This window comes from Pantherophis guttatus, chromosome 7 (genome assembly GCF_059756535.1).
Source record: "Pantherophis guttatus breed Tessera chromosome 7, ASM5975653v1, whole genome shotgun sequence".
NCBI lineage: Eukaryota > Metazoa > Chordata > Lepidosauria > Squamata > Colubridae > Pantherophis > Pantherophis guttatus.
Window position 1 is genome coordinate 81,545,060 of NC_142069.1, and position 25,881 is coordinate 81,570,940.

At 46.6% G+C, this 25,881-nt stretch overlaps 1 protein-coding gene across 2 annotated transcripts in view; it reads left to right on the plus strand.

The window, feature by feature from the left end:
• TTC38 (tetratricopeptide repeat domain 38) overlaps positions 1-25,881 on the plus strand; it is a 30,607-nt gene that overhangs the window by 3,577 nt on the left and 1,149 nt on the right. The window contains exons 2-13 of one of the 2 annotated variants that reach the window (XM_060684120.2): positions 4,377-4,454; positions 4,937-5,018; positions 6,622-6,793; positions 7,559-7,732; positions 9,986-10,061; positions 13,378-13,497; positions 15,392-15,451; positions 18,304-18,342; positions 20,250-20,331; positions 21,917-22,082; positions 23,653-23,812; positions 24,477-24,550. In XM_060684120.2, the coding sequence (XP_060540103.2) occupies positions 4,377-4,454; positions 4,937-5,018; positions 6,622-6,793; positions 7,559-7,732; positions 9,986-10,061; positions 13,378-13,497; positions 15,392-15,451; positions 18,304-18,342; positions 20,250-20,331; positions 21,917-22,082; positions 23,653-23,812; positions 24,477-24,550 (1,283 nt within the window). Of the gene's footprint in view, positions 1-4,376; positions 4,662-4,936; positions 5,019-6,621; positions 6,794-7,558; positions 7,733-9,985; positions 10,062-13,377; positions 13,498-15,391; positions 15,452-18,303; positions 18,343-20,249; positions 20,332-21,916; positions 22,083-23,652; positions 23,813-24,476; positions 24,551-25,881 lie in introns of both variants that reach the window. The other variant, XM_087874303.1, reaches the window with a different exon arrangement.

The following is a 25,881-nucleotide window of genomic DNA, read 5'->3' on the forward strand; positions in this document are numbered from 1 at the left end:
GAACCCACCCCTGAATTGGTGGACTAGAACCCACCATCTCTAGATTTGTAGGTGAAAACCATCTGGCTCACCTTTGGCCAGTCACTCTCCCTCAGCCCAAGCCACAGGGCGGCTGTTGTGGGGAAAATAGGAGGAGGAAGGAGCATATAAGTATGTTCGCCGCCTGGAGTTATTTTATCAACAATAATAAAGATGGGATATAAATAAATAAACTACACTACAACTTTGAGGGGTGAGGCCAATCATTATTTGCTAGTTATACCATTAGTTGTAGCCAGTGGTGGGTTCCTCCCGGTTCGGTCTGGTTCGGCCGAGCCGGTAGCGGTGACGATATGACATCACCGAATCGGTTCTCCCACCCCCCCACCCCCCACATTATTCTTACCTTTTATTTGGTCCCACCCCCAATCTATTGCTGCCTCCTGAGTCCCAGCTGATGACTAGAGGGAAAAAAACTGTTTAAACTCTTGCCACGGGGCTTCAAAGGGCCGTCCTACAGCTGATCAGTGTTAAAAGCAAACAAATGAGTCGGGTCGTAAATGCGAGGACTGGTCGTAAGTGTGAGGACCTTCCAGAAATGACTCTGACCAGCTAGCCACGCCCACCTAGTCACATGACCTCCAAGCCACACCCACAAAATAAGCCACGCCCACAGAACCGGTAGTAAAAAAAATTAGAACCCACTGCTGGTTGTAGCAAATACTGGTTTTTGCTAGTTACGGAAAGTACTGTTGCTACTATTGATTGTAGCAACAGTAGATTATGGGATGGAGGGGAAAAATAGACTGATTTGCCAGCCGTGTAAAAGATAGCATGATTTTCTGAACATGTAAAGCTATGCAAGATTGGGTTCCTTTAAGCGCTAGGATGGGAGACTACCAGGAGATCCCAGGCCTGTGCTAATCGGAGAATCAAAAAGGACATCCTAGAAGAAGGGAATGGGGAGGCCAAGAAAGCAACATGAAGTGAGCAGGTGTTGAGCTCAAATCAAAGAAAGATTTCTCTTTTCTGCCTGCCATATCTTTTGAGAGAAATAGTAGTGCTATTATGAATAGCAATTATGTCTGTCTTGGCTCCCGAGGGAAGAATTTCAAAACCCTAGTTGGATAATGATGATAATTTTTTGTCTCGGGATGTATTCTCACAGTGTTAAAAGCCAGCGGCATTCGCAGGGGTGGCTGTGAATCAAAACCCTTTCAGTAAGGCATTTGACAAAGTAGACCACAACTTACCTCTTGGTAGACTAAAAAAATGTAGGATAGACAGCATCATCCATCAGATGGATTTGTAGCTGATTTGACAAATTACACTCAAGATATGGCATCAATGGAACTACATCTACATGGAAGGGAGGAAACAGGGAGGTATTTCAAAGTTCTGTTTTAGGCCCAGTCCTCTTCAACATCTTCATACATGATTCAGATAAGAGGATAGAAGGAGAACTCGGCAAATTTGGAGATGACACTAAACTGGCAGGAATAGCCGACACTCCAGAAGATAGCCTCAAGATCCAGATGGATCTCAATAGACTTGAACACTGGGCCCTATCTAACAAAATGAAATTCAATGTAGAGAATATAGAGTTTTACACTTGGCAAGAAAGATCAAATGTCCAGGTACAGATCAGGTGAAACTTGGCTCAAGAGCAATATTTGTGAGAGGGATTTGGAGTCCTAGTGGAACAATCACTTAAATATGAGCCAGCAGTGTGTGGCAGCAGCCAAAAAAGCCAATGCAATCATAGGTTCAGTGGTGGGATTCAGCCAGTTCGCACCACTTTGGGAGAACCGGTTGTTAACTTTCTGAGCAATTTGACAAACTGGTTGTTGGAAGAAATAATTAGGGCAGAGAACCGGTTTGCTAAATTACTTGAATCCCATCACTGCATAGGTTGCATTAAAAGAGCAGAGAATAGAATCAAGTTCGCATCAGGAGTGAAATCCAGCAGGTTCTGACAGGTTCTGGAGAACTGGTAGTGGAAATTTTGAGCAATTTGGTGAACTGGTAGCGGAAATTTTGAGTAGTTCGGAGAACCGGCAAATGCCACCTCTGGCTGGCCCCAGAGTGGGGTGGGAATGGAGTTTTTGCATTATCCTTCCCCCAGGAATGGGGAGGGAATGGGGATTTTGCAATATCCTTCCCCTGGAGTGGAGTGGGAATGGAGATTTTTCAGTATCCTTCCCCTGCCACGCCCACCAAGCCACACCGCACCCACCAAGTCACGCCCACAGAACCGGTAGTAAAAAAAATTGAATTTCATCACTGCATCACGTGAAGTATTAGTACCACTTTATAAAGCCTTAGTGAGACCACATCTGGAATATTGTATCCAGTTGTGGTCACCATGTTATAAAAAAGATGTAGAGACTCTGGAAACAGTGCAGAAAAGAGCAACAAAGATGTTTAGAGGACTAGAGGTTAAAACATGAAGTATGGTTACTGGAATTGGGTTTGTCTAGAGCTGACATAATAGCGCTGTTCCAATATTTGTGACCTGCCACAAAGAAGATGGGGGTATCAGCCTATTCTCCAAAGCACCCGAAGGCAGGACGAGAAGCAACAGATACTAATCGAGGAGATTAGTACATGGTACACATGGTTGGAAAAAATGATAAAAAAACACATAGACTTTAAACCAGAGATTTTTTTTTATTAGGAATTATACCAGAAACATACAATAGAGAATTGAGATATTTGATTGTGAATGTATTGACAGCGGCTAGAATTGTGTTTGCTAAAAACTGGAAAAATGAGAAAATACCAACGCAAGATGAAGTTATTAAGAAAATCATGGAATGTGCTGAAATGAGTAAATTGACATTTGAAATTAGAGAACAAGAAGATAAACAATATTATAAGATATGGGATTTATTTTACCAATGGCTAGATGATAAAACATGGAAATGAAATATGAAATATAAAATGAATGTTAGAATATAATATGTGAAAATATATATATATTTTTTGGAATGATAATGCCATTGTTGAATAAATGAGAATAATGAGATAAAGATATATATCAGGTTGATAATATGAGAAATTAGATAATTAGTAAAATATGACTATGGGGAAGAAGCACAAGGGATTTGCAACCGATCGACACACTGCTTGAAATTGTAATGGTTGAAGGATGTTTTATGTTTTGTTTGTTTAAAAATAAAAAAAAAATTGGGAAAAAACAAAGAATCTGACCAGATTCACTTAACAATCATGTCACTAACTTAACAACTCAGGTAGTCCTCGACGTATGACCATAATTAAATCCAAAATATCTGTTGTTAAGTAAGATATTTGTTAAGTGAGTTTTGCCCCATTTTACGGCCTTTCTTGCCTCAGTTTTTAAGGGAATCACTGCAGCTGATGAGTTAGCAACCTGGTTGTTAAGTGAATCTGACTTCCCCGTTGATTTTGCTTGTCAGAAGGTAGCAAACAAAAATCACGTGATCTTTTGGGACACGGCAACGGTCATAAGCAGGGGTGGGTTCTAAATTTTTTTACTACCGGTTCTGTGGGCGTGGCTTATTTTGTGGGGTGTGGCTTGGAGGTCATGTGACTAGGTGGGCGTGGCTAGCTGGTCAGAGTCATTTCTGGAAGGTCCTCGCACTTACGACTAGTCCTCGCACTTACGACCCGACTCATTTGTTTGCTTTTAACACTGATCAGCTGTAGGACGGCCCTTTGAAGCCCCGGGGCAAGAGTTTAAACAGTTTTTTTCCCTCTAGTCATCAGCTGGGACTCAGGAGGCAGCAATAGATTGGGGGTGGGACCAAATAAAAGGTAAGAATAACATGGGTGGGTGGGGAGGTGGGAGGGCGGGGGGGGAGAACCGGTTCGGTGACGTCATATCGTCACCACTACCGGCTCGGCTGAATCGGACCGAACCGGGAGGAACCCACCACTGGTCATAAGTATGAAACAGTTGCCAAGCATCTGAATCTTGATCAAATGATCATAGAGATGCTGCAAAGGTGATAACTGTGAAAAACTGTCATAAGTCACTTTTTTCAGTGCCATTGTAACTTTGAATGGTCACTAAATGAACTGTTGAGGTGTTCAACTGTTAAGGTGAGGACTACCTGTACAGTGATTCACTTAATCACTCCAGCAATAAAAGTTGTAAAATGGGGCAAATCTCACTTAACAACTGCCTTCCTTAGCAACAAAAATTTTGGGCTCAGTTGGAGTACCTGTACTATATTTTAATCCATTGAAGGTAATGAAAAAATACATTTACCAAAGTTGCATAGATTTTAAGCCTCTTTATTGTTAAAAAATCAACATAAACAACCATTTGAATTGAGAAAACTGTCTTTCCTTTTTGTATTTTTTGTAATTTTGTGCTTCTGTTTCATTTTTCCATTTTGCATCTTTTCCAGGCCTGGCAGGACGCAGGACTTTTCCTTTCAACCACCAGTAATGAGGCTTGTAAACTTTTTGATGCTGCGTTGACTCAGGTGGGGATGAGGAAAAGGTTATGGAAGAGACTGACGGGCATAAACATTCTCATTACTAATGGTCAGTTGCAGAAATTGTGACAAGGGGAGAGAAAACGGCAAGTTTTCTTGTGCGCCAAGAGAAGAAAATCAAATTGAATCAACGCGCATTGAATTTGAAAATGCATTCTGCATGGAAATCCTGGAAGTAAATTCTTGAAAATTAAAGTATGTAATTCATCATAACACTCGTGAGATGGTTGGAAGGCTTTGTGAAAGCAAATCGAAGACTAGTGTTCGAACCGAAGAAACAGAAGCTAAGCAAAATCCACTAGTCATTTTTTAAAATATGAATAGAAATAAAGTAGCAGCCTTAAGAATATTTTTGCTACGTGGCCACATTTGGAAAAAGTGGCTTTTTAGTGAAAGTTGCCATACTGGATTTCTTTCCTGAACGTCTCTCTCTCTATTCTTAACCAACAGAGTTCTTTTCTTTATTCCAGTATGTGACTTGGACGAATGACCAAAGTCTCGGGGGCCTTGAAGGAACCTTTTCAAAAATACAAGCTGCAGATCCTAACTTTGGTAAGCAGGCTTTTAGGCAGGGGTGGGCTTCATAAAATTTAGCAAGCGGTTCTCTGCCCGGTTGCTGGGTGGGCGTGGCCATGGTGGGCGTGCCCTAGTTGGTCGGTCTCCTGCACCACGACGTATGTGTGTATCTTTGCCCTCCCCAGGCTCCGGAGGCTTTTCTTGAGCCTCTGGGAGGGCGAAAATGGCCTCCCCAGGCTGTGGAGGCCCTCTGGTGGCCGGTAACGGGCCCATTTCTGGCCTTCCTGAACTTGCGGTAGGCCCGTTTTTCGCCATCCCTGAGCCTCCATGTGCACCCTGCGCTTACCTGCATCCAAAACGGGCCGCATGGGGACTCCTGGAAAGGGTGGGGCAGGGTGGGTGGGGCCAGCCAGGAGTGGAATTTGGGGGTTCTCCGAACTGCACAGAATCTTAGCTAGAAGTTCTCCCAAACCCTTGCGAACCCCGGGCAGCCCACCTCTGCTTTCAGGGGTGATCTTGAAGGATCCAGGATGTGGAATTGCCTAGAATGCTAGGGGAAAGGAATACGGGATGTCCTCTCCTGAATTTCAGAACTTCAAATTGCAGCAGGATCACCAGAAAGAGACCTTGGGAACACACATGTGAAAATCTGGAATAGTTTTTCTAGTGTAACAGCAGAGGTAAACTCTTGGCGTGGAAAAAGGTTTCCCACTAGCTTTCCATTATTTTACATATTTATTTGGGAATAGGTTCTAGAATTGCACACTGAATGGCTTTAGCATGGCAACCTGGTTCCGCCAAGCGTTTTCAACTTCACCTGGCTGTTGGCTAGTCATGCTGGGGAGGAAGAGGAGGCTGGACTAGGAGAAGGGAGACCCAGGTTCTTCTACATCCTCATATAGGGAACATGCCTGGAGGACTTTGGGTCAGCCTCTCTCTCTTGGTTCAGTGTTACTTCCCAGGGTACTTGTGGAGGAAAATTCAACCAGGAGTGTTATGCATACTGTCTGGACTTCCTTCCTTCCTTCCCTCCCTCCCTCCCTATCTTCCTTCCTTCCCTCCCTCCCTCATCTTCCTTCCTCCCTCCCTCCCTCCCTTCCTCCCTCCCTTCCTTGCCTCCTCCTTCCCCATCTTCCTCCCTCCCCTCCCTCCTTCCCTTCCTCCCTCATCTTCCTTCCTTCCTTCCCTCCCTCCCTCCTCATCTCCCTTCCTTCCCTCCCTTCCTCCTCCCTCCTTCCCTCCCTCCCTCCTCATCTTCCTTCCTTCCCTCCCTTCCCTCCCTCCCTTCTCCTCTTCCTCTTTCCGTCCCTCTCCTTCCTTCCTTCTTCCCTCCCTCCCTCCTCCTCTTCCTTCCTTCCCTCCCTCCCTTCTCATCTTCCTTCCTTTCTTCCCTCCCTCCCTCCCTCCCTCCTCCCCTCCCTCCCTCCTCATCTTCCTTTCTCCCTTCCCTCCCTCCCTCCCTTCTGTTTTATCTTTTAAACATTTACAATATAATATACAAATATGACCTAGAGTACAACAGTTTTTTAAAGCTTAGCATTAAGATTTTAATTTTGTAAAAATATTGTTAGTTGGTTGATTTAATTGGATGGTTGTTTGCCTGCCTAAAGACTTGAAAAACCCTGTTTCTTCCTGATAGTCATGGGCAATGTGATTGCCAACGGTTTGGTCCTGATCGGCACTGGGACTTCGGTGCGGCTGGACAAGAAACTGGATGATGCCATCAAGACCATAGTGTCACTTTCACACTCTCAGTCCTTGAGTGAGCGGGAGAAAATGCATGTGTCTGCCCTGGAGCTCTTTGCTTGTGGGTAAGTTGTTCCTTGGGTGAATTGCGTTTTGCATTTGTGGTCAAATCTAGGTTTGTAGACGTCCATTGAACAAGTAGCTTCTCTCTGAGGTCTCCATTGCAAAGGGAGACACTGTGCAATCTCTTCCCCCTTTGGGGTGGATTTCTGGTTGGGGGTTTTCGTACTCCATTAATGTTTGCCTTCGAAGGATAAGAGCTTGGCCATATCTGTGCACTGAGATCTGTTGTTTTGAACTTAAACTTCTGCCTTCCGAGCAAACCTGGGTCAGGCAGTTTCTCCAGATGGTGAGCTGGGCTAAACTTGGCAAATGGGAATGTTTTGAAGTTCAACTCTTTCTCTGAAAAATTCCATCTGAAATGGTCTCTCTACACATCATCCTTAGTGAAGCGTGCAAACCAGCGTCTGCATTTCTTACGTCGAATAAAGAGAGCACATCCTTCTCCTTCTCTCCTGGCCACTTTTTACAGAGGCACGATTGAGAGCGTTTTAACAAACTGCATCACCGTTTGGTTTGGTGATAGCAGTGCCTCAGATAGAAAGTCCACAAAGAGAGTGGTAAGGACAGCCAAGAAGATTATAGGAAGCTCAGTTCCCATTATTCAGGATATTGCTTGTAATAGCTATGCGCTTAGAGCTGAAAGCATTGTTAGAGACCCCACACACCCACTTCACAGTCTGTTTCTGTTGCTCCCCTCTGGGTCCTCGTAAGTTGAGGACTACCTATACTTACGTGAACACTAATTTGTAAACTTTTCTCCTCTGCAGGCAAATCAACCAAGCATGTGATACGTGGGAAAAAATCCTAGAGAGCAATCCAACTGACATGCTGGCCCTAAAATTTGCCCATGATGGCTATTTTTATTTGGGATCTCAGGCTCAAATGAGAGACTCAATTGCCCGAGTTTATCCTTATTGGACTCCAGATATTCCTCTTAGTAGGTAAGGCCATTTTGTTTTTCTGATGCAAAATTGTGTTCCTCGGTTTTAAAAAATAATTAAGGCTGAAATGTATCCTACTTGTTGTTGTGGCCCACCAGCAGAGCTGGCAACAGATTCGGACAGTGAGGGAGGTTGGGGAGGAACATGGGCCAGTCCTGGAGTCTGGGGAAGACTCTGATGAGGGCTCTGCATCAGAGGCAGAGAGGGGGCCAGGGCCGTCTGACAGGTATCAGCTGCCTTCGGAGTCAGACATCAGTGAGGCAGACGAACAGCTGCAGCCTGTTCCCAGTGTGCGCATGCGCAGAGCTGCCAGATGAAGGGAACAGCTAAGGAACAAGGGTCGACTTGGGAGTAAGGCCACAGGTGGACGATGAAGGGCCCCTCCCAGAGGGAATAAAAGAGGAGCAAAAGGGGAGTGGAGTTTGCAGGAGACAATTAGTTCGCTTAATTGGCTCGTGACTCTCCGAGACTCCTTGCCAAGTTTTGAAGATATCGGCCTGGCAGCTCTCCAAGCCAGATAAGGTCTGTGACTGTAAATACACCCTTGAAAGACTTTGCTGGATGTGAATGAGAGAAATTCACAGTAACTTAATAAAAAGGGATCTTTGTCAGGACAAGAAGTCTGCTTCACGCTCTTGGGAAGCCTAGGTCAGAACACTTCTTAAACATAGAGTGCAAAAGCGAATCAGTAGAATTCCCTTTTAGAGCCAAAACATTATTCTAGCTCCATGTCTTCCCCAACCTATTATTTTTCCACTAGTGTAACACAAATGGTTCCGGTGTGAAGAGTTTCTATTCACAGTTCAAGCTTGTCTTCCTGCTGCTCTCCATTCTACCATTTTCGTTCCTCCCTGCTTTTTCTCGCGTTTCTCCTCCCACATTGGTACAAGCCCCAGTGTACCAATGGTTGTGACATCACAACACCACCGTTTGTGTTGTGTGACACCGTTTGCCTTCCCAAAAATGCCCTTCAGACCAAAGTATTCCAATTTCCCCCCCCTTAACAGGTGTGTGTGTGCGTGTGTGTGTGTGTGTGTGTGTTAACAACCACAATGGAAAATTAAAGAATTGGGGAGAAGATCTGAGAAAGAATGGAATGAACCAGGATTCCATTAGGAAACCAGCGATGAAACACAGAAAATAGTCCCATCTGTTCAGCATTCCTGCTTGATGAATATATTGGCCATGTTAAATTAATCCATGTTCAGACAGGACACGGACCCTAAACGGACGGTGGCCCAGATTCACATATCTTTTTAAAGGACAAAGAGTATAGAATACAGAGTAACAGAGTTGGAAGGGACCTTGGAGGTCTTCTAGTCCGCTGTTGTGGTTCACCAGCAGCCTGCAGAGCTGGCAGCGGATAGTGATGAGGCTGAGGAAGAACATGGGCCAGTCCTGGAGGCTGGGGAAGGCCTGGATGAGGGCTCTGCGTCGGAGGCAGAGATGGGGCCAGGGCCATTGGGGAGTGATGTGCGGACTCCGGAGCCTCCAGAGGCTGACAGCAGAGAGGCAGAGGAACAGGAGGAGCCTGTTCCTAGTGCATGTATGAGAAGAGCTGCCAGAAGGCAAGAACAGCTAAAGCAAAGAGGACGACTCGGGAGTAAGGCCAAGAGATGATTGGCCCCTCCCATAAGGCTTAAAAGACCAGCAACGGCTCTTGGGCTCTTTGTCGGAAAACAACGTTGATAGTATTGCTGCACTTATCTCTTGTTGACGTCTTCTGCTTTTGAACTTTTGCCAAGAGAAGCCTTTGGCAGTTTGCCTATTATACCAAGGTTGGTGATTAGACTGAAGAATTTGTGTTATGAAGAGTTTGTTTTAATTTAGTTTGGACTACGCTGAGAATGAGTTAATTCTCAGCTATTCTAATAAAGTCTGTTTGTTTTGGAACTGTTTGCATCGATTACTACCTACTTGGGCCTGGGTCACAACACCTGCATAGAGACTTGTCCCGCTGCCTTCCTGCCATCCCCAACCTCAAGGACATTTTAAAGGCTCACTGGTCACCTTCATCAGACTGCAGATTTAGCCCCAGATGGGGCAGGGAGACAGGAGACATGCCATGGGCCCTCAAGATAAACCCCAAAGTTACAATATTGTGTGGAGTTGCTTAACTTGATCTGGGTTGGGGAATTCAGTGACCTCTAACCCGAAACCAGATTGACTTGGTCTGTCAATGAAGGTCAGAAATATTGCCTTGAAGAGGCATATCAAAGCGCTGCTGATTAACTTATTTATTTTTTTCTTTAGCTATATTAAAGGCATGTACGCCTTCGGTTTGGTCGAAACCAATTTCTATGACCGTGGTGAGAAGCTGGCCTATGAGGTAACTGAAAGAAGAAGCAGACCTGTGCAAATGAAAAATCTTACCCTTCATTTCTTGACAGAGAAGTTGAGTGAGGGAGAAAAAAATCAGAAGAGACTGATAATATCTCTCTGAGCAGGGGTGCTATTCAGCAGGTTCTGGAGAACTGGTAGCGGAAATTTTGAGTAGTTTGGAGAACCGGCAAATACCACCTCTGGCTGGCCCCAGAGTGGGGTGGGAATGGGGATTTTGCAGTATCCTTCCCCTGGAATAGGGTGGGAATGGAGATTTTGCAGTATCCTTCCCCTGCCACTCCCACTAAGTCACACCACGCTCACCAAGCCACACTCACAGAACTGGTAGTAAAAAAAATTTGGATTTCACCACTGTCTCTGAGCCACACGTTTTATTCAAAGGCCGAAGTTTCCATAAATTCCATCCTCGGGTGCAGAAAAAGCTTCAGCCTTTAAATAAAATTTGTTGGAAGAGGCATTATCAGAGGTGGTATTCAGCCGGTTCGGATCAGTTCGGGTAAACTCGTAGTGGTGACCTGCGGGCGCCCACCCGCCTGGGTGCAATCTGGTCCTATATTGCTGTGTTTTTGATGCGCGGATGGCACACGAGCGAATTGACGTATTGTTTGATGTTGCACACATGCATGGACGGCGTGCGCGAGTGAATTGACGTGTTTTGTGATGCCACACGCATGTGTGGACGGCACGTGCGTGAGCGAAGCAAGCTCACATTTCCGGTGCTGGGCGAACTGGTTGCTACAGTATGTGAAGCCTCTGGGCACTATCAAATCTTCTCTGATTTCTTTTTTGCCACCCTGGACGCGTGAGAATGGCTCTTGGTGGTAGATGCGACTGTGTTAATTTCCTAAGTGCTCAACAGAGAAGATTCCTTCAAGATTTCCAAAATGGTGGTTGCTACCCAGATTTTTGCTCCCAGGAGCAATGAGGAGACAGAACTCACGCTCTTAACGCTGATCTCTGGCCAAAGGAGTGTCTGAGCATTATGTTTTCTTGTCTTAAGTAGAGCATTTCAACTCCCTCTATAGAAAATATACCTACTGCAGTATTTACAGGAATGTTATGATCCCAGTGGGGACAGGAAGAAACATCCTAAAAACTGACCAAGTGGAAGAAGGATAAAAGCTTTGATGACTTTTGCTTCTTCTGCTTTGAGGTTCTGCTGCTGAGTCCAAACTTAATTGTTCTCCTTGGGGTGAGGATGAGTCTTCAGAAGTCCTCCAGGTGTACTTCTGTACAGTAGCAGAAGTACTGTGCTACACTTCTGTGTAGTACCAGAAGTACTACACCTGTACTCCAGATTGCATTTGGGAATCTCCAGAGGGGACACGGTGGCTCAGTGGCTAAGACACTGAGCTTGTCGATCGAAAGGTCGGCAGTTCAGCAGTTCGAATCTCTAGTGCCGCGTAACGGGGTGAGCTCCTATTACTTGTCCCAGCTTCTGCCAACTTAGCAGTTCGAAAGCAGGTAAAAAATGCAAGTAGCAAAATAGGGGCCACCTTTGGTGGGAAGGTAACAGCGTTCCGTGCGCCTTTGGCGTTTAATCATGCCGGCCACATGCAATAGTGGGATTCAAATCCCGGCGCTACCAGTTCGCTATCGGTAGCGTGTGGGTGTGCATGCTTGCTTTGCATGCGCAGAGCATTTTTGATGATGTCTGGACGGGTGGGCAGAGCCTCCCATCACCGCCACTACTGGTTCGCCCGAACTGGGGTGAACCAGAAGCAACCCACCACTGGTCACATGACCATGGAGACGTCTTCGGACAGTGCTGGCTCTTCGGCTTTGAAACAGAGATCGGCACCACTCCCTAGAGTTGGGAATGACTAGCACATATGTGCGAGGGGAATCTTTACCTTTAGAGAGAACATGCACTGAGTTGGGCCTCTTGCTGAGCTGGATCTTCTGAAATCTCCAGCTTCATTTCTTCCAGGATCCCTGAAGAACTCATGTCTTCTGAACTTTTTTGCTCACATATTAGCCATCCTGGTGTAAAAGAATGTAGAGATTGGTCTCTGGCATAGAGAAGCAGTGAACAAGTTTAAAGGGGCTTTTGCAATAGACTTGCACAAAATGTTACATAGTCATAAGAAAGAGGGAAGTACGAGAACGAAACTGGAAAGAACCTCATCTTAATTTTGTTAAGTAAGAGATGGCACAGAAGGAAACTCAGACAGGGTTCAAGATAGGGGTGATACTCACTTACCTTCGCTATTGGTTTGTAAATGTGAGCCCATGCGCCACCTCCACGCATGCACAGAGCATCAAAAATGGGATGTGATGACGTCCAGCTGAGTGGGTGGAGCCTCCCACAGCTGCCGCTATCAGTTCGCCAGAACCGGATAGAACTGGCTGAATACCACCACTGGTTCAAGATTTATGTTAGTACTGTGAAGTAGCCCAGGTTAAGAAACACACACAAGGATTTGAGCAATGCTTTTTAGTGTAATAAAGCAGGATAACCGAATCTTGAAAGCTTGGCCGAATTCTATTCTGTCCCATTTTAACACTTAAACAAATTCAAGATGGTGTTTTTGTGAATTTCTCTTTTGTGCTTCTGTCTTTCTCAGGATTTGTGGTCTTTCCTGCAACTCTCCCCTTAATGCCTCCTTCATCCCCCAAACCCAGCTCTACCCCTCCTTTACACCTCACTCATTTGAATGTGGGTTTGGGGCAGGGGTGAAATGTAAAATTTGTTACTACCGGTTCTGTGGGCGTGGCTTGGTGGGGTGTGTGTGTAATGTGATTGGGTGGGCATGGCCAACTCTTTTTTTTTAATTTTAACTTTTCAAAGCATTTTTTTTACCACCTATTTGGCTGAAGAGGTTGCAGAAAAAAATGCTTTGAAAAGCCTCTGACGATCCCAGCTGAGCCGCACGATCATCAGAGGCTTTTTTTTTACTTTTAAAAGCATTTTTTTGGTGGAAGAAGTTGTAGAAAAAATGCTTTTAAAAGTACAAAAAAAAGCCTCTGATGATCGTGTGGCTCAGCTGGGCATGGGGGGGTGGGCGCAGGGATTTTTGCTACCGGTTCTCCGAACCACCCACCGCCATCGCGCGGCTCAGCTGGGCATGGGAGGGGGGGACAGGGATTTTTGCTACCGGTTCTCTGAACCACCCGCCGCCATCGCTACTGGATCGGGCGATCCAGTCCGAACTGGGAGCATTTCACCTCTGGTTTGGGGTTCTCTACCATATTACTCATGGAAATCTAGCCAAGTCTTACAGTATGTGAAGCTCTCCTCGTAATGTGATGACAGCTTCATTAGAATGCATAATTTTCTTTTCCCTGCATTCTTCAATTAGGCTTTAGCCATCAATCAGAGAGACGCTTGGTCTGTCCACGCTTTGGCTCACGTGAACGAAATGAAAGCGGATTTAAAGAGTGGGCTGGCATTCATGAAGCAAACGGAAAACAACTGGAAGGTAACCGTCTACTTATCTGGTTTTTTTCTAAAATGGCCGCCAGCTTCATCTTAGCCTGAAGGGCTTGTGGCACTTTTTTGGCACGTGTCACATTGCGTGGCAATAGTGGTTCCTTATAGGGTGCCTACAGGTTGGTCAAAAGAGTCAAGATGGTGAGTGAAGCATTGACCCTGCTTTATGTGCATGTGGAGAGCTGTTTCAAGGGTCCTTATTATTTTATTTATTTATTTTTATATGCCGCCCTTCTCCGGAGACTCAGGGCGGCTTACAATGCGTTAAGCAATAGCCTTCATACTTTTGTATATTTTATACAAAGTCAGCTTATTGCCCCCACAAACCGGGTCCTCATTTTACCCACCTTAGAAAGGATGGAAGGCTGAGTCGACCTTGAGCCTGGTGAGAATTGAACTCGCAGTAATTGCAGGCAGCTGGATGTGAAAAGCTGCCTTAGCAGGAGGCATTAGCCTCCTACGCCACTCAGGCTCCTAATGTAGATCATTAGCGGATTTTGAGTGCTTTTATCAATATCTTAGATTTCTGTGGCACATTAGAGGCTCGATTTATCATTGGGGCCTTGCGTGTGATCAGTTTTGCTATCCCTGGATAGTTCACAGGAGACAGATTAGGAAACCAAAATAAGCAAGGAAATGAAATGGTCCATGTTTGGTGATCCATCGTGCAAGCAGCTAAAGCAGGGCTGTGAAACTCAAGGCCCGCGGATCGGATGTGGTCCACGGGACGCTTAGATCTGGCTTGTGGGACTGCCCCCCGCTCCATTTTTGCTGGCAGAGGGCTGCAGGAGGCTATTGTGGCCAAAAACAGCCCAAAACCGTGCGCGACCCCCCCAGGCTCTGTTTTCGCTGGCAAAGAGCTGCAGGAGGCCGTCGTGGCCAAAAACAGGGCCCGGGGGGGCCACGCGCAGCCCCACAGAGCTCCGTTTTTACTGGCAGAGGGAGGGCTACCAAAACAACCTAAAAACAAAACAAAAGGAGAAATGTTTCCTCTTTTGCATTTGAGCATGCAAGAAGGGACAGGAAAGGGAAAGAGGAAAGACAAAGAAAAAAAAGGGAAGTTGGGAAGAGAGCAAGGAAGGAAAAAGAAAGAAAGATGGGAAGGAAGAAAAAAGGAGAATGAAGAGGGAAGGAAGGGAAGGAAGGAAGGAAGGAAGGAAGATTATAATGAGAGGGAGAGAGCGTCTGAGGGAAGTCCTGCCTTAGCACTTGGCGCTCCTGGCACGAGTGACATCGAACTGGCCGCGCCCACCCTGGCCACGCCCACCCCGCCCCCCTGCCCACGAGGTCAAACACAACCCTGATGCGGCCCTCAATGAAATAGAGTTTGACACCCCTGAGCCAGGGGTGGGTTTCACTTACCTTTGCTACTGGTTTGCTCGTGCATGCGCCCCATCTGCACATGTGCAGAAGCTTCTGCGCATGCGCAGATCGTATTTGATGACATGTGGGGGTGGGTGGGCGGAGCCTCCCACCACTGCCGCTACCGATTCGCCCGAACCGGGGCGAAAGGATTGGTGATGAGCAAACTCCCCATTCAGATCTTGTCACTATCGCTACATTGGTGGCAGGTCTTGGCCAAGTGACTGTTTGCTTAACTCCATCCTTCAGGAATATGGAAGTTGAAATCCTGATCTATCGTAGCAGACTGTTCTGAGAATGAATGTTGTCACAGGGGCTGTCAGCACCAGGAGAGGGATGGGGGGGGAATGTTTCACATCTGGAACATCAGCATACAAGACCAAACTCTTTGACCTTTGGGTTGATCATCCTCGCATTTCTCTAATGATAGTTTCCGATAATGTAATTTTGGAAGGTGTTTTTTTTCTGGTTACACCAGAATAAGTTTCTAGCTTATAATGATCATGCTTTTTCTATTCCAGGACAGTGATATGCTTGCTTGCCACAATTACTGGCATTGGGCTTTATACTTTATTGAAAAGGTAAGCGGATTCTTCCAGCACTATCTATCCTTTCAGAAGGGGTCAAATGCAGTGGTAGGTTTCAAATTTTTTTACTACTGGTTCTGTGGGTGTGGCATGGCTTGGTGGGTGTGTCTTGGTGGGCGTGGCAGGGGAAGGATACTGTAAAAATCTCCATTTCCTCCTGATCAGCTGGGACTCCGGAGGCAGAGAATAGATGGAGGCGAGGCCAGTCATAGGTGGTATTTACTGGTTCTCCGAACTACTCAAAATTTCCGCTACCGATTCTTCAGAACTGGTCAGACCCTGCTGAAACCCACCTCTGGTCAAATGAAAGTGAAAATTTGGCATTCCAAATGTGTTTTTTTTTTCTTTTCAAGTGGCAACTAGACGTCCTTGTTTTTCTTTGAAGACATTTCGCTTCTCATCCAAGAAGCTTCCTCAGCTCTGAAGAAGCTTCCTGGATGAGAAGCGAAACATCTTCAAAGAAAAACAAGAAAGTAAAGTTGCCTGTTGGAAAGAAAACAAACTACTTTTGAAACAACCATGACCTGGATGTCTGAGAATCTCCATAGACATTTAGAAAGTTGGCATTGTCACCGAGCAGTAGAAATAGAACAAGATGTTAATCAGGCCCTTTGGTGAAAGTATATCTTGCTCTAGATGGGCAACTGGGATGGAATCGGGGCCATTCGCCAGCACTTAAAAGTCAAAAGTTGCGTTATGATCATGAGGGTCAACCATGGATTTCGCTTTGACAACAAAATGACCTTGGGGCAGATGTGGCATCCAGTTTGTGTGTGTTTTTGCTGAGTGTGGTGTAGTATTTCTAGTGGGATGATGGGACCTGTTGCATACGTATGGCTATTTCTGTTGTGACCCAGGCCCAAGTAGGTAGTATTAGACGCAAACATTTCCAAAACAAACAGACTTTATTAGAACAGCTGAGAATTAACTCATTCTCAGGGTAGTCCAAACTAAATTAAAACAAATTCTTCTTAACACAAATTCTTCAGTCTAATCACCAACCTTGGTATAATTAGGCAAACTGCCAAAGGCTTCTCCTGGCAAAAGTTCAGAAGCAGAAGACACCGACCAGAGATAAATGCAGCAAGACAAGAACAAGTCTATCAGTGTTGTTTTCCGACAAAGAGCCCAAGAGCCGTTGCTGGTCTTTTAAGCCTTATGGGAGGGGTCAATCATCTCCTGGCCTTACTCCCGAGTCGTCCTCTTTGCTTTAGCTGCTCTTGCCTTCTGACAGCTCTTCTCATGCGTGCACTAGGAACAGGCTCCTCCTGTTCATCTGCCTCTCTACTGTCAGCCTCTGGAGGCTCTGGAGTCCGCACCTCACTCCCCGATGGCCCTGGCCCCATCAGACACAGAGCCCTCATCCGGGACTTCCCCAGTCTCCAGGACTGGCCCATGTTCTTTCTCAGCCTCATCGCTGTCCGACTCCGCTGCCAGCTCCGCAGGCTGCTGGCGGACCACAACAATTTCCTGAAGCTGATGGTGGCAGTGATTTTAGCAACCACAGTGCAAGGAAGACTCACATTAAAGGGCTGGACCAAGAAAATCTTCTTCCCTTGGCTAGTTTGGCTAGTCTAGAGAAATGAAGGACTAAGGATGACATGATAGCAGTGTTCCAGTATTTGAGAGGTTGCCACAAAAAGGAAGGGGGTCAACAAGAGGTAGGATTCTACCGGTTCAGACTGGTTCGGGCGAACCGGTAACTCCAACGATCAGCTGGGAGTGAATCGGTTCTCTCCGACAATCAGCTGGGCCCATCCCCCCCGCCCCTGTGCTTTACTTACCTATATCTTCGCAGCTGATTAGCGCGGCAGAGCAGATTGCCCTGCCTCAGCTGTTTTAATTCCCTAGCACTAACGCGGAAGGTGATTTTTCGTTCAATTGCGCACGTGAGGCACGCTATCACCGAACTGGTTGTTAAACCGGTAGGATCCCACCACTTGGGATCAAGTTATTTACCAAACCACCTGAAGGCAGGACAAGAAACAATGGATGGAAACTAATCAAGAGAGAAGCAACCTGGAACTAAGGAGAAACTTCCTAACAGTGAGGACAATTAGCCAGTGGAACAGCTTGCCTCCAGAAGTTGTGGATGCTTCATCACTGGAGGTTTTTAAGAAGAGACTGTCACTTGTCTGAAATGGTAAAGGGCAGTGATGGCTAACCTTTTTGCCGTCGTGTGCCAAAAGTGGGGGCAGTCGGGGGGGATTGCACGCGCGTGCCCATATCCATAATTCAATGCACCCCATCCCCCCATGCATGCGCACGTGACCCCCCCACTCTCCCCCCGCTTTTGACACACAATGGCACGGTGGGCCCATTTTTTTGCCCTCCCCAGGCTCCAGAGTCTTTCTAGGAGTCTGGGGAGGGCAAAAACAGCCTTCCCCACTCTCCCAGAGGCCCTCCGGAGGCCTGGAAACAGCCCATTTCCTGACTTCCGATGGCCCCGGACGGCCCGAAAATCAGTTGGCCAGCGCACACATGCATGCTGGACTGAGGTAGGGCAATGCATGCGTGCCCACAGATATGGCTCCGTGTGCCACCTGTGGCACCCGTGCGATAGGTTCGCCATCATGGCTATAGGGTCTCCTGATTGAGCATGGGGTAGGACTAGAAGACCTCCAAGATCCCTTCCAGCTCTATTCTGATTGATTGATTGGCCAGAAATGTGGTTTTTACAAATCATTGTTTGTTGGGCTTTTTATATTCTCCAGTTTCTTTTGGATCCCAGAGCACAGTAATTGCAAATTGGACAACAGGTTACTTGGCTTTGAACCTGAGATATTATAATTCTGATGACTTTTTTTCCTTCTTCTTCCTTCTTGTTCATATTATGATGCCTGCAGGGTGATTATGAGGCTGCTTTGACAATTTATGATGCCCACGTAAGTACTAGATTTCTTGCTTTAATTGTATTCTTATCAGTTGCGCCTCAAGCAGTGAGTTTATATTCCTGTGAAATAACTACATTTCTGTACTAAATAAAACTGGATTTGCAAATTGAGCATGCCAATATGATTTACATAATACGTGCTCCTTCTTTTTAAACAATATATAGCAATAGCAATCGCACTTAGATTTATATACTGCTTCATAGTGCTTTACAGCCCTCTAAAAGCGGTTTACAGAGTCAGCCTATTGCCCCCAACAATCTGGGTCCTCATTTTATCAACCTCGGAAGGATGGAAGGCTGAGTCAGCCTTGAGCCTGGTGAGATTCGATCTGCCAAACTGCTGGCAGCCAGTGATCAGCAGAAGTAGCCTGCAGTACTGCACTCTAACCACCGCGCCACCGCGGCTCTACCACATGCTCCTGAGTAGGCAACAAGAGAGTTTTTCAGAGTAAAGACACATTTCTCTCTACCACCAGGTTACCCAATCTCTGTTACAGGTGACCGCTAGAACAGCGGCCCCCAACCTTTGGGGCACCAGGGACCGGTTCTGTGGAGAAAGGTTTTTCCGCACATTCACTTTGCTTGCACGCGCATCTCCGCACATGTGGAGGGACTTCCGCGCATGCGCAGGTCATCAAAATTGAGACGCGATGACGTCCGGGCTGGTGGGCTGAGCATCCGGCAGCCACCGCTACCGGTTCGTGCGAGCCGGATAGAACCGGATGCATACCACCACTGTGGAGATCTCTGTATCTCTACTCCAGGGCTGTCAAACTCTATTTCATTGAGGGCCGCATCGAGGTTGTGTTTGCCCTCAGGGAGCCAGACAACATGATGTCACTTGTGTCAGGGGCACCTGTGGTGGCCCAAGTGCTCTGCCAGTGAAAAAGGGCTCCCGAGTTCCGTTTTCTGCTGCGACCCTCTGCCAGCGAAATTGGAGCTTGAGGGGGGGCATGTGTTGCCCTCACAAGTTCTGTTTTCAGCTGGGATGGTGTCCTGCAACCCTGTGCCAGAGAAAATGGAGCTCATAAGGCCCTCCATTTTCACTGGCAGAGGCACCTCGGGTCGGTCCTTTGCTGTTTCCAGGGCAGCCCCACGGGCCAGATCTAAGCACCCCGCGGGCCAGATCCGGCCCACGGGCCTTGTATTTGACACCCCTGCTGTACCGCCATTTAGAGATAGTCCAGATTCAGCAGTTAAGCCCTACTCTACCCTCTAGGCAGTTGTCTATGAGTCACTGCTCGCTTAGCCTGAGAAATGTGCGCGAGAAGAAAAGTCTGTGCCGTAGGAAATTGCGGTTTTTGTGGATCTCCTGTACACTTAATATATTGAGGCCCATTTTCTTGTGGGTAGCCAGTATCGTTTGAGGGCACTTCTCCTTTGATATTACTAGCACGTGTGCACTTTATTTGTCATTTAGGATTGGAATAGCCTAAAGGGTTTTCCTCTCTTCTGTGGAATCCTTTCTTTTAAACAGGAATCATAGCTGTACAGAAAACGCAAAGTAGGAATAAGGTTACAGGAAGAGGAAAGACTACCGTGTTTCCCCGAAAATAAGAGCTCCCCGGATAATAAGCCCAATCGGGCTTTTGAGCGCACGCATTAAAATAAGCCCCCCCAAAATAAGCCCCCCCCAAATAAGCCCTCCCTAAAAATATTTAAACGCATGTGCAGCCGATCCCCGCTATTTCCTCTGGTTAGGGTTAAGGAGGCAGAGCTGGAAATCAGGTAAAATGGCAAGAGGAGCCCCGTCTTGCTCCACGCGCCCCAAAATATTAAGACCTCCCCGAAAATAAGGCCAAGTGCTTATTTCAGGGTTCAAAAAAATATAAGACAGGGTCTTATTTTCAGGGAAACATGGTAGCTCCATCTAAACTCTTAATGATTTTGGGTTTGCAGATTGCTCCTAGCTTACAGAAGAGTGGGACCATGTTGGATGTCGTTGATAACAGTTCCATGTTATATAGGCTTGAATTAGAAGGTAAAAAAAAAAAAGAGTTTGCATACGTATATTATCTAAATGTTTTCTGGAAAAGACTGCCTTCATTTTGTTTCACCTTCTTCTTTACAATTTAAGTTGATATTTATATTCCCTGTCCAACAAAAAGCTTGTTCAGCTCCAAGTATTGGAAACTCTCAGCTGGATGTCCCATTGGAGAGTTGTGTTTAGTTTGGCAACAGTGAGCACCTCAGTGAGGAACTGAGTTATTATTTGTTTTGTTCCATTCCTTTCTGTTCTGTTTTATCCCGTCTCATCCCATTCCAGTCCAGTCTATTCCATCCCAGTCTATTCCATCCCAGTCTATTCCATTCCATTCCATTCCATTCCTGTTCTATTCTATTCTGTTATGCTATTCTATTCTAAGGGATGTGGTGGCTCAGTAGCTAAGATGCTGAACTTGTCAGTCGAAAGGTTGGCAGTTCAGTGGTTCGAATCCCTAGTGCTGCATAACGGGGTGAGCTCCCATTACTTGTCCCAGCTTCTGCCAATCTAGCAGTTCGAAAGCCCGTAAAAAATGCAAGTAGAAAAATAGGGACCACCTTTGATGGGAAGGTAACAGCGTTCTGTGTACCTTTGGCGTTGAGTCATGCTGGCCACATGACCACAGAGACGTCTTCAGACAGCACTGGCTCTTCGGCTTTGAAACAGATCACCGCCCCCTAGAGTCGGGAACGACTAGCACATATGTGCAAGGGAAACTTTTACCTTTACCTTTATTCTATTCTACTCTGTTCTACTCTGTTTTATTCTGTTCTGTTATTCTGTTCTATTATTCTTTTCTTATTCTATTCTGTTTTATTCTATTATTCTGTTCTTATTCTATTCTGTTTTATTCTATTATTCTGCTCTATTATTCTGTTCTATTATTCTACTCTACTCTACTCTACTCTACTCTACTCTACTCTACTCTACTCTACTCTACTCTACTCTACTCTACTCTACTCTACTCTACTCTATTCCTGCTCAACTCTTCTCTATTCTACTCTATTCTACTTTATTCCTGGTCAACTCTACTCTACTCTACTCTACTCTACTCTACCCTACCCTACCCTACCCTACCCTACTCTACTCTACTCTACTCTACTCTACTCTACTCTACTCTACTCTACTCTACTCTACTCTACTCCTGCTCAACTCCATCAAGAAATACCTGAGGAACAGCTGAATACAACAAATTAATCAAAACAATGCATGGCAGTCCAACAACAAAGCAGACGTTGCCTTGAACTTCAGGACATGCAGTTGGGGTGAGGGAGAATAGCATCGTTCTCTTCTGGGAGGCAAACTGTGGCAGTCCTTGGTTTCCAAAAAGGAGCAGAAGAAAATCGTCAATGCCAAGTTGGGAGGTGGTAGAGAACAGTCTGTCTTCGGGAAAGGGAACCTGTTTTCATTCTGAGACTGCCTGGCTTAGAAATAAGCCCCCAGCAGAAGAAGACAACTCCAAAGTATACAAAGCAATTACTTCTGTCGAAAATGTATATGGCCACACAACTCCCTCACAACGACTCTGGCCAGCTTACAGAAATAAAATAAATAATGTAATAAAATGCTCCTTTATTGCTAGGGGTGAATGTGGGTAAGAGGTGGAAAGCAATAAACCAGATGACGAAGAAACATGCACAGGACCACATCTTGATCTTCAACGACGCCCACATTCTGATGGCCTCCTTAGGTGCTCAGGATCAAAAAACTTCCAATGAGCTTCTCACCACTTTACAGGACCTGGTCCAGTAAGTGACTCACAATGCTAACAACAGGCCTCCTTATTCCTATCTATTCTCTAGGGCGGGTGTCTGCAACCTGCAGCTCCGGAGCCGCAGGTGGCTCTTTGGGCTCTCTGCTGTGGCTCCCTGTCAGGTGATCCCACCACTGGCTGGCCCCGCCCCCTGCCCTCCCCTCCCCTCCCAGTCACTCCTCGCCTACCCTGAGAAGGTAAGGGCGATGGCAGGGGATGGAAAAGCGGCTGGAGCAGAGACAGAGATACAGAGAGAGACACAGAGAGAGATACAGAGAGAGGGAAGGGAGGGAGAGAGAGAGAGAGAGAGGTCAAAAGGGTTTTGTAGTTTTTGAACAACCAGTTCTCTGCCCTAATGACTGGCTGGGTAGGCGTGGCTAGGGGGGGGTTCATGTGACTGGTGGAAGTGGGTGACATCGAGTTAGCCACGCCCACCCAGGTTTTATGGCTCCCGGTGTTTTCTTTTCTGTGGGAAACGGGTCCAAATGGCTCTTTGAGTGTTTTAAAGTTTTAGGCCCCTGATGTAGGGTTTCATGTGGGGTGTTTAAGAGGAGCATAAAGTCAATAGAGAAAATGTTTTGATTTTCCAGACTAGCCTGTGGGTCGCTATTCTTATCCAAGAACTATAGGAAGTCCTTGACTTAAGGCCATAAATTGGGAGAATATTGTTGCTAAGCAGGGTGATTGTTAAGTGAGTCGAACCCAGTTTTACAACCTCCTTGATCAGAGTAGCGGCAGTCCTCGACGTACAACCTCAATTGAGGCCCAAACTTCTGTTGTTAAGTGAGGCATTTGCTAGTTTGAGTTTTGCTCCACTTTACGACCTTTCATGCCACAGTGGTAAAGTGAATCGCTGCAGGTGTTAAGTCCGTAACACGGTTGTTAAGTGAATTTGACCTCTCCATTGACTTGGCTTGTCAGAAGGTTTCCAGAGTGACCCCAAGACGCTGTGACTGTCATAAGTATGAGTCAGTTGCCAAGCTTCTGAAATTTTGATCACGTGACCATGGAGATCATGTGAGCTTGAATCAACTTAAATACATGCTTGGTTGCCAAGGGCCCAAATTTTTATCATTTCACTGTCGGGATGGTCATAAGTGCAAGACCTGATAGCAATAGCAATAGCACTTAGACTTATATACCGCTTTATAGTGCTTTTACAGCCCTCTCTAAGCGGTTTACAGAGTCTGCCTCTTGCCCCCAACAATCTGGGTCCCTCATTTTACCCACCTCGGAAGGTTGGAAGGTTGAGTCAACCTTGAGCTGGTGAGATTTGAACTGCTGAACTGCAGCTAGCAGTCAGCTGAAGTAGCCTGCAGTACTGCACTCGAACCACTGCGCCACCGCAGCTCAAGAATCTTTTTTTTCAGTGTCGTAATTTAAAACGTTCGCTAAATGAATGCTTGTAAGTCAAGGACTTACCTTCAGTGACATCTTGGTAGATTTGGACAATTCTTCGCTTTGGACTTCATTTGGACTCCCTGGCCTTGCAGTGTCAGTGGCCGATGTTCAGGGTTAGTTGGTTAATTTCACACGGTCACTTCCGATCTGCGTGTCTTTCCTAGGACTCCTACAGAAGATCACGAGCTGAGCCTGGTTCCAACGTTGGGAATGCCCCTTCTACAAGCCTTTGTGGAGTTTGACCAAGGACATTACGACAAGGCAGTGGAACTGCTGTACCCCATTCGATATCAGGTTGTTAAAATAGGAGGGAGCGATGCCCAGGTGAGAAGAGAGCGGGCTTTTGCTGGCTTTTTCATCAGCGTTTTATTCCTTTATCCCAGTGGTTTCCCAAACCTGGGCCACTTGAATTATGCTGGCTGGAGAATTCTGGGAGTTGAAGTCCACACATCCTAAAAGTAGCCTCGGTTTAGAAATACTGGTTTATCCTGTGGGGGACCTCAGGAAGTAATGTCCTACACAGGTACACACACACACGGGTGGGCTACTGGGGGTTCACAGGGGTTCAGGAGAACCTCTAGCTAAGATTTTGTGCAGTTCGGAGTACCCCCCAAATCCCACTCCTGGCTGGAACCGCCCACCCCTCCCCTCCCTTCCCAGGAGTCCCCATGCGGCCTGTTTTGGATGCAAGTTAGTGCAGGGTGCGCGCGGAGGCTCGGGGAAGGCAAATGGGTCTACTGGAAGTTCGAGAAGGCCGGAAATGGGCCTGTTTCCAGCCTCCAGAGGGCCTCCGGAGCCTGGGGAGGCCGTTTTCTCCCTCCCAGAGGCTCGAGAAAATACATGCGCGTACGCACAGAATGACCATCTGGTGCACAGTGTGCATGTGCGGCCAGCGAACCAGTAGCAAACTGGTTCGGATTTCACCACTGCCTTGCAGTCATCTTGCTAGGAGTGAATAACGTCTCTTCTACGTTTCCTTCTCTTCCAGAGAGATCTTTTTGCCCAGTTGCTGATTCAGGCTGCTTTAAAATGTAAATCTAAAGCCAACCAAAGACTTGCTAGGTAAGTACAACGAGTACTACATTCTGGATTTTACCTGGTTGAAAGATAGCAATGAACATAGAGGGGAATCGTGGTTGCAATCAGTAAGAGGAGTAGGGATTCAAATTTTGACCGGCTCGTGGTGGAAAGATCTGCAGTCGCCACCGGATAGCAAGGACCCCAACTGAGCCCAAAATGTCCTTTGCAATCATCCAAAGTTTGATCACGTGGGGATGTTGCAATGGTCACAAGTGTGAGAACAAGCCTCTACGTCACTTTTTGCCATTGTAACTTTGAATGGTCATTAAACAAATGGTTGCAACTGGAGCATAACTGTATGGATTTCAGCCGCAGAATTCTGGGATTTGAAGCCCACCCAATTAAAGTTACGGAGGTTGAGGAACATTGGGCTCAATAGTGGGTTTCAATTCAGTTTGCTACCGGTTTGCTCATGTGCATGCGCGTTCACATGAGCACACGACGCTTCTGCGCAGGCAGGTGGGCGGAGCCTCCCGCCGCCACTACTGACTCGCCAGATCCGGGGCGAACCAGTAGCAATCCACCACTGATTGGGCTAGATCAGGCATGTCAAACTCGCGGCCTGTGGGCCGTATGCATCACACGCTGGCCACGCCCACCCCCGGTTTAGCGAAGGAGGAAAAAGTCCTGATATGTCACGTGACGTGATACCGTGAGTTTGACACCTCTGGACTAGATGATCCATGAGTTCCTTCCAAGTGTAATTCTATGCCTACTTTTGATGTCTTCAAGGAAAGTTGTACTTCTTTTCACATGGCCACTCCAGGTCTTATTTGGGGGGATCCAATGATGCTTTGGGTTTTTCAGGGTTTAGAGCCCTGGTGGCACAGTGGTTAGAATGCAGTATTATTGCAGGGCTAACTCTGCCCACTGCCAGCAGTTCGATCCTCACCAGCTCTAGGTTGATTCAGCCTTCCATCTTTCCGAGATCGGTAAAATGAGGACTCAGATTGTTGGTGGGACAATACGCTGACTCTGTAATCTATCTCCGAGACCGCCTGCTGCCACCGACGACCTCCCATCGACCCGTGCGCTCCCACAGAGAGGGCCTCCTCGGGGTGCCATCAGCCAAACAATGCAGGCTGGTGACCCCCAGGGGGAGGGCCTTCTCTGTGGGGGCTCCCACCCTCTGGAATCAGTTGCCCCCTGAGATAAGGAGAATCCATGACCTCAGTGCCTTCCGCCGTGCCCTTAAAACCTTCCTTTTCCAACAAGCCGGGCTGGCCTAATTCTTTTTAAAATGTTTTTTAATTGTTTGGTTTATTGTTTTAATTAATGGGGCCAAATTTATATATATTTTTTAACTGTATTTT